The sequence below is a fragment of the Odocoileus virginianus genome, chromosome 4 (assembly GCF_023699985.2).
Source record: "Odocoileus virginianus isolate 20LAN1187 ecotype Illinois chromosome 4, Ovbor_1.2, whole genome shotgun sequence".
In the NCBI taxonomy this organism is placed as follows: Eukaryota; Metazoa; Chordata; class Mammalia; order Artiodactyla; family Cervidae; genus Odocoileus; species Odocoileus virginianus.
In genome coordinates this window covers 17,458,549-17,472,910 of record NC_069677.1, presented here as the reverse complement: position 1 = coordinate 17,472,910, position 14,362 = coordinate 17,458,549, and the positions used below count along the sequence as shown (strand labels likewise).

The following is a 14,362-nucleotide window of genomic DNA, read 5'->3' as shown; positions in this document are numbered from 1 at the left end:
ACACATTAGGTACTACACAGTTTTGTTAAATACAAACAAAAACACAGTCTATTCTGAAAGGTTTTTTCTCCACAGTAAGTCAGAGAAGATTCCCAGACAAATTCCCAGAAGATTCCCAGAAGATTCCCAGACAAATTCAAGAATTCACCTTTTCCACTGTGCTTGAAAGATAAGTATTAGCATAAAGGAAAAATGTCTTACCTCTTGAATTAAAGGTAAAATTCACAAGATTATCCTCTAGAAGTAGAAACTAGAAAAAGAGACTTTATATCACAGGAAGAGTTGCTAGTTCTTTCTCAACAAAACATGATCTTTAACACTGTAAATTATAAAACTTGTGTAGTAACACTGACACTCTGGGTCAGAAAATATAAAATGACTTCAACCTGTAATTTCTCTCCCTAAAATACGGCCACTTCATAACCTCTCAATGCCAGTTTCTGTGTGTGCGAACACACACAGACACACACATGCACAAACACCAAGGTACTTACTGAGCTGTAGAGATAGCCTTCACCATTCATGGCCACATAGAGGCTGGCCTTCACCCCTTGGATGGCCACCACACGCAGGCCCACAGGGATTAGATTGAAGAGGGCTAGAGGGCAAAAAGAGAGGAAAAGATCAATGACCTTTTGATATATCATCTTGCTTCTTAAAATGACTCTTTTGAGGATTAAAACCTATGAACTGATATTAGTTGGGGGGGGCGGCTCTAAGAATGAGGAGAACTGGCTTCTTGTTTCTGCAGCATGACTAATTATTAACACTCTGTGACTTCAGGTAAATCACATAAACTCATCTGTAATAAAGGGATTAGATTAGAAGGACTCCAAGCGCCCCTCATGGATCTGAGAGTCCAGGATCTCCACTCTACAAAATGAACATACACTCAAATAGTATAAGATGATCTTTTCTAACAAACAAATAATTTGAACCAAAAAATTCTTAACAGAAGAAAACACATTTCGAATTGTAATTAAAAATAAAATGTGATCTTCATAACATATGCCAGAGCTTCTTTTCCTTGTGGTCCTGAACACTGTCTTAAACACACAAGATGAAAGCACAAACCACTGGCTTATACTTAACTATGCTAGAAACAGAAGAACAGTTCTCTTTATTTTTCAGTTTTTACATATAAATGTAGATAGATGGATCAATGATTGCTAGATAGCTTAAGCTCTGATGGACATATATATCAAATATATACAAATATGTCCATATTTATGCACAAAACCATTAAAAATCAACTTCATAAATTTAACTCAATATCCTAAGATAAAAGTAGAATATGTTTGTAGTCTTTCAATATTTGTAGTCTGTCCACTACTGAAAATATTCAACAGTCTATTACTTGTCTACTTGGAGAAGGTACATAAATATCAGGAAGAAAATAAGTAAGATAATCTAATTCCTTCAAAAGTGTACTTCTATAAATTATATATCCTTATGTAGCACTATTTTAGTTAACACTGATAATTACAAAATGAGCATATGCATAAAACATTATCTCTGTCCTGAAAGAATTCATATTACCTAAAGGAGGAAAGCAATCACATAGCTAGGCTGTATAGATGGCAACATGAATATGAATGAAATATTTATAACAACTAAGTATTTATAACATAAGAGAATAGCCCTGTATTTCACTTTAACACCCTGCTTTAGTTAGAAGTTCTTATCTATCTTTTCTGCTGATAAAATTCCCATCAGTTCTGGTCTCAGTTTTGAATATAAGATACACACACACACACACACACACACACACACACATGTATATTTTCTGCGGTTCTCTCAACATGGATTAGTAAGCCAGACATACATACATACACAAGACACAGACACAGACACACAAGACACAGACACACACACAAGACACAGACACACACACAGTATTTGGCTTTTAGTCAAATGTCCAACTGATAGTTGTAAAGGACCACGCCTAAGACCACAAGTTTAATAGAGCAGTATTCAATTCCTAGATATTTGACATCAGACCAGTCTCTTTGCCTCTTTGAATCTTTTTCCTCATCTGTCATGAAAGCTGAGACTAAATCTTAGCAGATGCTTAAGAATTAATTGTTACCGCAATTTGAATCTGTACTTGTTTTTGTTCCTCCCATGTTCTTACAATTGTCCTTGTGTTACTGAAATGAGAAGTAGTATAAGACCTTAAAGTCTAGATGGGGAGAGAAAGCTAAGGCATATGGAATAATCTGATACAGTGTATAATGTATTTCTATAATTAAATGTAATATATGCATTCTATATATATATATATATATATTCTCTATGTACAGAAGTTCAGGGAAATGGAAGATCTGTGATCTGAAGTGTTCAAGAAATGTCTCACACAGAAGAGGAGACCCAAGTTGACACTTAAAGAAGGGACAGAAGTTGAGTAGGCGAAGATCAGAAACATTATAGTAGGGCAGGAAGTAAGAGTTTCTGCAGGGTAGTGTATGTGTATAGGAAGGGACTAGCAGATTGAAGGATTTGATTCATACTGGAGAGGAATGGGCAAGAACACCATGGAGATAAAGTAGGGAGAAATACCTGAGAGTCTGTCACTTCTATCTTAGAGATCTAGATTTTACCAAATGGGCAATAAGAAGTGTGGTGTATAAACATTAAAGCAGCAATACAGATTACAAAAAAGTGGGAGAGATTCATAGACAGAGTAGTTTCTAAACTCATCACTCAGAAGCTCTGTGCCTTCGAGCCATTTGTTTAATCTCTCCGCTTTAGTTTTCCTGTCTGTAAAATGGGCATAATAATTCTTAATGCATAGAATTGACAGAAGAATAAAATGCACTATCACATCCTTGAAATAAACAGAGATGTGTTCTCTCTATTAAAGAGTTATTTGTCACTGACATATGATTCCTCTGTCAAATAACGTAACCATAACGTCTGATATAAATTGACATATCACCTGACCTATATCTACTCAGCTTACATTCAGAAGATCGCTTACCACTTTTAAAATAATACTTTATTTTTGTGCAACACAATTTTCAAAGTGTTGATGAATTCCTCATTGTATTTGACCCTCAACCATCAACACGATGAAGAACTTAGGACGGAATGATTAGCCTAATTTTTAGAAGAGCAAACAGGTTCAGAGAGGTAATCCTGGTGCAAATGCAACTGAACAAAGGTTTTCTGGCTCTCTAATGTGGTTGGCTCATTGGAAAAGACCCTGATGCTGGGAGGGACTGAGGGCAGGAGGAGAAGGGGACGACAGAGGGTGAGATGGCTGGATGGCATCACCCACTCGATGGACATGCGTTTGAGTAAACTCCGGGAGTTGGTGATGGACAGGGAGGCCTGGCGTTCTGCAGTTCATGGGGTCGCAAAGAGTCGGACATGACTGAGCGACTGAAGGAACTGAATGTGGTTATCTGCCCCAAATATCGGAGAAGGCAATGGCACCCAACCAGCACTCTTGCTTGGAAAATCCCATGGATGGAGGAGCCTTGTAGGCTGCAGTCCCTGGGGTTGCTAAGAGTCAGACATGACTGAAAGACTTCACTTTCACTTTTCACTTTCATGCACTGGAGAAGGAAATGGCAACCCACTCCAGTGTTCTTGCCTGGAGAATCCCAGGGACGGGGGAGCCTGGTGGGCTGCCGCCTATGGGGTCGCACAGAGTCGGACATGACTGAAGCAACTTAGCAGCAGCAGCCCCAAATATCCTATTTCCTCCTCCTTCTCTTTTAAGTTTAATTTCCCCAACAGCCAGTCTCACCTTCTTGAAAATAATAGATAATTTAGTTAAATTTCCATACATAGCCTGTGTCTAACTGTGGCAATGGATCAGTACTGACCAATGAGATGAAGGCAGAAATGTCTTTGTACTCTTGAATATCCTTTTCTTCAAGACAACTGCCCTTTGCCCTCTTCTACCATTTTCCCTCTTGCTGTTTGGATGGGGATGAGGTTAGGGTTGTTGGATTACCTCAGGCCATAAAAACAAGGGCTGCCCCTTGAGAGGGTGATGACAAGTGAACTGTAAAGAGTTGGGCCCCTGAGGACTTTGTGGAGCAATGGCACCAGTCCAGCTTTCAATTACCTAGGTCTGGCTTTTATGTGAGAAAAATAAGTCCTTGTTACTTTAGTCTGTGCAACCTACTTTAGTTACTTTAGTCTGAGCCAAATCTACTTCTAAGTGATAGACATTGGGAGCAAAAGTGGAGTCAACACATGAGGTATGAACTACATTTACACACTGCAAATAAATGCAACCACTGGAAAATAACAAGTTCAATGATGATACTTATGAAAAAGAGTAGTGAAATCCAAAATTGTCCGTAATGTCTTTCTAAAGTAAAGGTTTCCCAGGACAAATGCGAAGAACATTGGTTCATTTAGCTAAAACAGGATTAAAAGCAACTATAAAGCTTTTCCTATCTGAGGAGAGTGAGAAAACTGCTAAAGCAAGACAGAGACAAAACTAGGAACTTGTGTGAAAGTTTTATATGAACCATAAGGTGATAATGGCTTTTAGATGGTACGCTTTGGGAGATTTAGCAAGTTCATTAAAAACAAAGTCAGTAAACAATCTGGAATGAGAGTTTTTAGTGGTAAAAGCTAAAAGCTATTCTCTTTGGGAGGGTCTGCATCTGCCTCTTAAAACCTTGAAGAATGGCAAATGACTTACTCTGATCTATTATTTATCTTCCACACAGCACTCTGGCCCCAGCCCTTTGTTACTCAGTGACAAGCCCTCCTATATCTCCAGTCTTCCTTTCCATTCTCAAAGAGCAACTGGGCCACACCGTTCTTCCAAGTCCTTTCTCTCTGCTCATGCCACTTCCCTGCTGTCAGTTCCCTGCTTGATTCCTCAAGTGACTATTCATCATCTACAGGACGGATCCAAAGCCTTTAGTCTGACCCTCAGTGCCCTTTACCATCTGACTGTAAACCACACTTCCAGTTTATCACCTGCAACTTGTTCCATTCATCATAAGCAGTTTCACAGAGCTTTTTGCCATGTCCTAAGTTTCCCCTTGATCTTAATTAAACTAGATTCTATTTATGGTTCTTTTGCCCTCTCTTTTTGGAAGATATGTTTTTAGAAACCCTATCTTCCCTATTTAACTGGACCATAAGTCTTATCCAAATCCTTGAGAGATAAGTTTCCTTTTCCATAATTATTTATTTCATGGGCATATCTCTGCAATGGTTCTTAGAACACAGTAATAGAGTTATTTGCTTACACATCTGTCTCCTTCCTTAAGGACTCTGGAGGGTAAGTCTATGCAATGTCTACCCCAGTTCTATGCACTTACCTTATTTTCAGTAAATATTATTAATTATAATATAAGACATTATTATAGAACAGACATTATTTCTAGGAATGTATAAAGAAAAGTTGATTGTTAAGATGAAAAGGAAATGAAAAACTTAAAACATCTCAGCTCAATATTCAAGGTTATTTATATATAACCTATATTTCTGCTCTACTGCATTACTCATTCTAATATATTTATTTACTGCTTCTAGTAATTTGATCGCCTTCCTCCTTTCTTGTAACTTCATGTTTTTCCTTACTTCACTGCCTGTGCTTGCAATGTCATTCACCCAATATTTTCACATGGAAACTCCTGCCAGGCTTGAAATGATACACCAAATACCAAGTGCTTTCTCTCACTTCTCAGCTCCCCTAATCCTAGATCTAGACTATATTTATCACAATTTTTATTTTCCTTAAAAATATCTTTTTCCCAACCACAACTAGTTTATAAGCTCTCCAAAATAAGCATCATATCTGGATCACACCTGTATGATATGGATAAAGAGAGAACTGGAGAGGAAGAAAGACAGACGGACATAGAAAGAGAGAGAGAGAGAGAGAGAGGTTAAGAGAGAGAATAAGCAAGATGGTACATAATCTGCTTATATTCGGGATATCAGTAAACATTCAGTGAACAAAGACTACAATTATAAGAGAAATAAGAGTCCAAGCATCTAATATGACATTCAAGCATCTTCTTAACCTTGTTCTTTCCAAAATGAGTATTTCATTCTAAATCTTACATAAATCTGACTCATATTTTGAAAAAAGAAGTCACAGAGTTGGTGATCATGAGATCCATAACAAACTCAATCACTGAACCACATGGAAAAAGGTAAGGAAGAGAGGTAATAAAGGGAAATAATAGTTTATTCAACAAATGGTGTTAGGCAAATTAAATATCCACATCCAAAAGAATGAAATTGGACCCTTATTTCATATCATACTCAAAAATCAACTCAAAATGGATTGTAGATCTAAACATAAACCTGAAACTGGAAAATTCATAGAGGAAAAGCTTCTTGACAGTGATCTTGGAAGTGATTTCTTGGATATGACACCAGGAGCAGAGGCAACACAAACAAAAATAGACAAGACTACATCAAAGGTAAATCCTCTGCACAACAAAGGAAACAATCAACAGAATGAAAAGGCAATCTAAAAAATGGAAGAAAATATCTGTAAACCACAATCTGATAAGGAGTTAACATCCTAAATATATAAGTACAACCCAATAGCAAAAAATAATAATAATAATACAAATAATCCAATTAAAAAGGGCCGAAAGACTTAAACAGACATTTCTCCAAAGATGAAATACAAATGATGAGTACATGATAAACACTCAACATCACTAATTATCAGGGAAATGCAAATCAAAACTACAATGGGATATCACCTCATACCTGTTAGAATGACTACTATTTAAAAAGAAAAAAGGATAACAGATGTTACCAAGAATGCAGATAAACTAGAAACTTCAGGCACTGCTGTTAGGAACGTAAAGTGTGAGTTGCTCAGTCATGTCCAACTCTTTGAGACCCCATGGACTGTAGCCCACCAGGCTCCTCTGTCCATGGATTTCCCAGGCAAGAATACTGTGGTGGGTTTGCCATTTCCTCCTCCAGGGGATCTTGCCAACACAGGGATTGAACCTGTGACTCCTGCATTGCAGGCAGATTCTTCACTAAACAGTGAAGTGAGCAGGGAAGCATACATATGTTCAAACTCATCAAATTGGATACATTAGACATTAGGTATTTGGGGGATGTCAATTATACTTCATATGGTTTTTTTTAATGTAATGAAGGAAATGATAGATGAACTGCAGTAAAACACCCAGTTCTCCATCTTCCCCTGTAACTATGTGCTTTGCCATATAAATTTGCAATCCTCTGAAAGGATATTTTGCCCTACCTCTTGATACTGGGCTGAGTCCTGTGAACTTGTTTTGGCCAACAGAATGTTAGCCAATGCAAGCAGACTCTTGAAAAAGAGCTCAAGTTGGCTTGTTTATGCACTTCCTCTCTGCCATGGCATTGAAAAGAACATGCACAGACTAACCCACTGGTCCCAGGAAAAGGATGTAAGACATCTAAAGAACAACAAAGTGGTCCCAGTTATCTATCCAAGGCCATTCCAGATTAACAGAATGATAGATAGCTGACTCCTATATATGTAAGCCAGACAAGATCAGTAGAGCTGCTTAGTTGACCACCCCAGACACACAAAGACATAAATACTTGCCGATACATTAAAATGGGGCTATATGATTGTTGGGTACATAGCACCACTGTAGTAACATATAAAATGAATAGCAAGTTATTTACTGGAGGACCTGGATAGTGGATTTGAAATGTCCAAAATCTTATAACAACAAAGAAATTTTTTCACGTTTGATAACAATCCTCAATAGGTATTTAAATGAACAATTATAAGCTATGAAGCTAAGTAAACTTTTATAAATTAAAAAATAATAATAATAAAATACCAATGTTGATTACTCATGCTACAGTAAAGACTGAATTATTTTTCTACAGATAATCTATTATAAAAAAACTGTTACATGAAAATATGTTCAAAGATTATATAAAAAAAAAATAACAGAAATGTATAGACTTGTATGGGCTTCCCTGGTGGCTCAGACAGAAAAGAATTTGCCTGCAATGCAAAAGACTCGGATTTGATCCCTGGGTCAGGAAGATCCCCTGGAGAAGGGAATGGCAACCCACTCCAGTATTTTTGCCTGGAGAATCCCATGAACAGAGGAGCCTAGTGGGCTGCATGGCGTCGCAAAGAGTCGGACACAACTGAGTGACTAACGAACACTTTCACTTTTCACTATAGATCTGTATACATCAAATAATTAAAATATTTTATTACTTCCTTGGCTTTTATAATTTTGTGATCAGTTTCATCTCTCTAAAATTTAATCTTTTATTGATTTATTTTCTCACTCTACTTATTTTTGTACCTAAATTACATTTCACTATGTTATACATATTTTTTTTTCAAAGGTTATGCCCCAAATTATATAAGCTTTAGGACCTATAAAACTTGTCAGTCTTAGGTTGAAATTTAAGTGTAACTAATGAGAAGGGAAAAACTGAAAAGATTTTACTCCTTGAATATGTACTTTTTTTCAGACTAGTATTTTGATATGCAAAATGTCATTTCAAAAATAAACTGACTACTTGGCTTTATTTCAGGATTTAAACAGTTCTAACTTGAGTGGCATGCGGGTACAAAGTATCAATAAAAAAATGAAGGGAATGAAAAGTGCCACCCAAAATTTGGAGTAAGATTCTACGGCCTTAGTTACCAAAACTCTCATACAACTTCTTGCAAATATTTCTAATCAAAAGTCACTTATTCTTTTCATTAATATTTATAGAGCACTTAGGTTAGGTCACATGGCATTCTTAGGCTAGGAAAACAGTGACATACATATCCCACAGATGTGGTCGCCGAGGAATACACCTTCATCTGTAAATCTCTCTGATGCGCCCACTATTCTGTGGGCAAGCTGAAGGCACAGGAAACAGTTATTATTATCCTCATTGCCTAGCAACGACATCTTAGAAGCATCTTGGTCTTAGAAGCCACTATTCAATATTTGCCAAATAAATGAATGAATCAGCAGTGGTTTCTCTTTAAGCTTGCTTATTCACAGCTTTTCTAGGTCATATTTCCATAATTAAGCATGTAAGAAAAAATAAAATATAATACTTACCACACATGGAGTGTATTCAAATATGGAATCTACAGGGAAAGCCAGAAAACCTGCATGGTAACGAAGTTTAAGAGGGTAGGAGCTTAGGATGCACAGGGCTGACATGTGTGTGTGGGGGGTGATGCAGGTTTTGCAGAAAAGGAAGAGGAAGGGAAGATTTTGGGGAACCTACTATAAACAAGATACTGGACACCTTGTAACATTATATTGAACTGGGAAAAAAGTACTTTTTAAGTGATATATATATATATATATTTTTTTTTTTTTAAGATTTTCTAACAACTCTGTTGGCTAGGTCCTTTTCTTTTTTTTTTTTACTTTAAAAAAATTTATTGAAGTATAGTTGACATATAGTATTATGTAAGTTATAGGTAAACAACAGAGTGATTCATAATTTTTAAAGGTTATATTCCATTTATAGTTACTACAGAATACTGGCTATGTTCCTTGTGTTGTGCAGTAAGTCCTTATAGCTGGCTTATCTTATACTTAATAGTTTGTGCTTCTTAATCCCCCTACTACTATCTTGCCCCTCCCCTCTTCTATCTCCCCACTGCTAACCACTAGTTTGTTCTCTATATCTGTGAGTCTGTTTGTTTTCGTTGTTGTTATATTCACTTTTTTCACTTTTTAGATTCTATATATAAGCAATATCATACAGTATTTGTCTGTCTACTATGTGAAATAAAAATGTTATGTGCTTATTCAATTTAAATTCCATCTATTATCTACACAAGTTATCTCAGTGACAAAACAGTGACAAGCTGAAACATATTGGAAAGCACTTCAGGTGACAAAGCATACACAAAAAAGAAAGAGAAGAGGAAGAGAAAAAGGGAAGGAGAGAGGAAGGCAAAGTTCATTTACAAATTCTTTGCAACAGATAAATCCAGTGTCCTTCTTCCAAGTAACTTCTAAGGACAGCCTCTTATTGCTTGGAAAAATGAACAGATTTAAAAGAGTATATTTGTATTTTGAAATATTAGGTTGAATTTGCAAAGATGCAAAGAGAAAAAAGATGCATTTTCTGACTCACTAAAAGCCCAAGTAAATTTATAGTAGAAGATACTGAGATAGAACAAAGATACATGGGTGCACAAAAATAATCTGTGCACTCTCAATATCAAATTGTCTTAAAAATTCAATACCATTTCTCACACTTCAAAATGTTCTCAATAAAGATGTTTTGTTAGAATGTAAGTAATATCATATCCAACAAAATCTTAACCTAAAATTAAGTTGGTATCAGGTTATTTTTCCCTCTAATTCCACAGTCTGTTATAATAACACTTGTAATTATATTTGTGATAATTTTTGTAGGTCACTTGATTGGTTTTCTGTTAGTCCTGATATTAATATATATTTCTGGTATTTATCATTTAACTACATAGTACCACTGAGTAAATGAACATGAATTTCAGCAAACTCTGAGAGATAATGGAGGACAGAGGATCCTAGTGTGCTACAGTCCATGGAGTTGCAAAGAGTCGGACAAGACTGAGCAACTGAACAACAACAAAGGTCAATTTTGCCCCTTCCCCTTTCCAATGGAAAAATGCTATTATTGAATAGTCATCAGCAAACTAGGAGACAGTATGAGCTCTTAAATCCTCCAACACAAAAGCAGTTATATAAAGTATAATGGAGTATTCACTCAGACAAATGAATTATTCTCTCATCTTAATTTCATAGCATTCCATACACAACATTTATCACATTGCTTAATCATATTTATGTCTTTGCCTGAGCCTCACTGCAAACTAGGGATTCTTCAAAAGTATGAAATTATGGGGCTTTTTTTCATCCAAAGTACATTGCATAGAAGAAGCTGAAATGACTGTGGTCATTGAATTTAACCTCAAAAACAACATTTCTCACAGAAATTAAGGGAAAGATGTAATTGTCCTAACTTCTTTAGCATTAAGTCAATAAAACAAGACTAAAATGAGGACTAAACTTCAGTCCAGAAGACACAGCTTAGGTCACGAGCCCTAGTTCTAATATTTGACAGTTCTGACATTGATTCAAAGGAATAATAGGACCTCCCTGAAATTTCATATCTTCTCTGAATATTTCACTGATTTACCATGCAGATCAATTAAGATAACAATTTTCATAAAAACTTGTTAAACTATAAAAGCAAAATATAAAGTATTATTGATATCAGTGGAGGTAGTGTTATTTAACCTCCAAATCTAGAGCTTTCACAATGGGGATGGGGTGGTGGACACCTGGGTCATCACTGCCTTATAATTTAAACTTCTTAAAATATCATGGAAGGAAAAAATATATTTTATTTTATATGTTTAAGATCCAGTAAGCAAAAATAACTATATATTTAAAATAAAACATAAAAATAATGTAAAAATCAACATACTTTCACCTATGTTGATTCAGTGCTTTCAATATAAAGCCTTATTTTATTAACAACTGATCAATTAATTCAATTGCCTGACTTATTTTCCCCACTGAATTTACTGACTTATGGAACTGATTAGTTGTGTGGGACTTAGAGACTTAAATTTTTTCTTCCAAGAATTGCATGCTATGCTGTCACTTCAGTCCTGTCTGACTCTTTGCGACCCCATGGACTATAGCCAGCCAGGCTCCTCTGTCCATGGGGATTCTCCAGGCCAGAACACTGGAGTGGGTTGCCATGCCCTCCTCTAGGGTATCTTCCCAACCCAGGGATCAAACTCACATCTCTTATATCTCCTGCATTGGTAGGCAGGTTCTTTACCACTAGCACCACCTGGGAAGCCCAAGCATTGGCTAATAGCAAACACTATGGATTTTCAACTTAGTGAAAATTAACATGATGACCCCCTTCTTTGACAACAGCTGGTGGAAATATTTGCCATAGCTCGGGTAGAAACCCTGCCATTGGCTTCTAATCCTGATATTATCATATAACCTTTCCTGTGTTACTTCAAAGATGTTCAAAAACTTGCATAATTAACAAGTCAATTCAATCTTGACTTTTTTTTCCCTTAAGGTGAAAAATGAAGCATATCACTACTGATAATGAAAGCAAATGTCTGTCATCAATCATCTACTGCAGCCTATTTGTCTTGTACAGAAGATTTATCTCACAATCTATTTGAAAAATTCAGTGAACAGAACAGGTGTCAGTCCATAAGATCAATGGACAAAAACACCCTCAAAGAAATCGCTTCATATTTTGAAGGCTTTAGATTTGTATCTTCCACAAATCTGCCATCAAACACTATGTTGCCAAAATTGACACCAAGGTCTATTAGGTTTATTCATGAATTCATCACCTGTATTCTAGGCACTGCAGCAGTGCAAAAGACAGGCAGGATACCTGTCATGATAATAATGAAAGTCTAAAACAGAAAAAAAAAAATTCTACACATGTACTCTGCCTTCATCTTTACATATGAGGGCACTGAATTTAGCTCAAAAATATGGTTTTGCCAAGGTCATGAAGTCAGCCAAGGAAGAGTTACAGTGTGCGCTTAGCTGCTTGGGGCTATAAAGCTACATAATATTGTTTCTCTTAAGAAATAGAAAAGAAATTCTGTAGATGGTTGGGTGGCATCACTGACTCAATCAACATGAGTTTGGAAAAACTCCAGGAAATAGTGAAGGACAAGGAAGCCTGGCAGGCTGCACTGCATGTGGTCTCAAGTAGGATACGACTGAGCAACTGACTAACAATATAACCACAACCTAAAAAGCTATAAAGAAAGTGAGGGGAAAAATGAAATTATAATAAATAAATTTAGAAGGCTCAAGAGAATTTTTTCAGCCAAACAGAAATGTCCCACCCAGAAAATACAAAAACTTGAGTTCTTAGTTAAAATTACACACAGACAATACAAGTTAACTTGCATAAGATGATTTAGATATGTTCAACCAAAGCTTTGCATTTCATTACCATTAATTACCAAAACAAGAAAGCACTTTTGAAAATTTATGCATGTAATATTGATGAGTAATTATATTCAGAGTGGAAACCCAGCGAAAAGCCACAAAGGAAACAATCACGACTGCACTTAATTTTTGTTGACATTTACACACAAATGTTATATGTACTGATCTCAATAAATACATATGTAATACATGTACAGTCATCCTAAAAATATTAAGTGGATCTAGAGAAATAAATGCAGTAAGATATTTTTAGAAATGTAGGAGAAAAATGTTAAAAAAAATAAGAAGATTCTGCCATTAACTTAAAATCTCTCCTTCAGTCCATCATCACTATAATCCCACTGCATTTCACTCTATTGCAATGCTCAGGAACTTTCACTGGTCCCCGATGTTATAAAATATAAGCTCTAAACTCCCTTATGTGTCAGTTAAGGCACTGTAAAATATGGTGCCTTTGACACTTCCTCATAATCTCTTTGCTTCATCCAAATTAATTGTTGATCGGTCACTAACATGTGTCCGACTTTGCAACACCATGAACTGCAGCATGCCACACTCCTCTGTCCTCTGCTAACTCCCTGTGTTTGCTCAGATTCATGCTCATTGAGTTAGCAATGCTATCTAACCATCTCATCCTTTGCCGCCCCCTTCTCCTTTTCCCGTCAATCTTTCCCAGCATCAGGGTCTTTTTCAATGAGTCAACTCTAATTCATCCAAATTAGTCAGTTCATTTCTCTCCAATGTGGCAGGAACTTTCTCCACTAGGTGATTCTGTGCTTCCGTATCTGAAATGCAGTCCTCCTAATTTTAGCTTGAATATTTTGGTCCCATTCTTCAAGATTCAGTTTGAAATCTGCTTTCTCTGAGCATGACAGCTTTGGGGAATGACTGCCATCTCTGGGCTTCCACGGTGGTTCAGACAGTAAAGAGTCTGCCTGCAGTGAGGAAGACCCCGGTTCAATTCCTGGGTCAGGAAGATCCCCCGGAGAAGGAAATGGCAACCCATTCCAGTACTCTTGCCTGGAAAATCCCATGGATGGAGGAGCTGAGCAGGATGCTGTCCAGGGGGTCGCAAAGAGTCTGACATGACTGAACGACTTCATGTTACCCATCTCTGGAATCTGGTAATCGTTCTAAGTCACTTGGCAGCACTGGTGCTGCAATATTAAATTTTCTTTTACATACAAACCTCCTCTAATATCCTTGGAGCAGCTAGAAAGGAGATATTACACTGCAGTCACCTCTATCATCCAGCAACTAGAACCCAGTTGGCCCTCAAGTTGTTGGAGTTAATGAATGAAAATGAAGCAGGTACCTGGCAGGCATACATGACACTCTAGTCATTTCACTGTAGTTGCCTGAAGCTGTGTCTTAAGAAGTTGTTTTAGGCTCGGCCGCAATAAATGTTTTGAGAATTTATTGATATCTGT

General features: G+C 36.6%; 1 protein-coding gene across 5 annotated transcripts in view; it reads right to left on the bottom strand.

Annotated features, from left to right (window-relative positions):
* FGF12 (fibroblast growth factor 12) overlaps nt 1-14,362 on the bottom strand; it is a 604,572-nt gene that overhangs the window by 190,279 nt on the left and 399,931 nt on the right. For all 5 annotated transcript variants that reach the window (XM_020873373.2, XM_020873372.2, XM_070466234.1 and 2 more), the window contains one exon: nt 495-598. In XM_020873373.2, the coding sequence (XP_020729032.1) occupies nt 495-598 (104 nt within the window). The remainder of the gene's footprint in view (nt 1-494; nt 599-14,362) is intronic.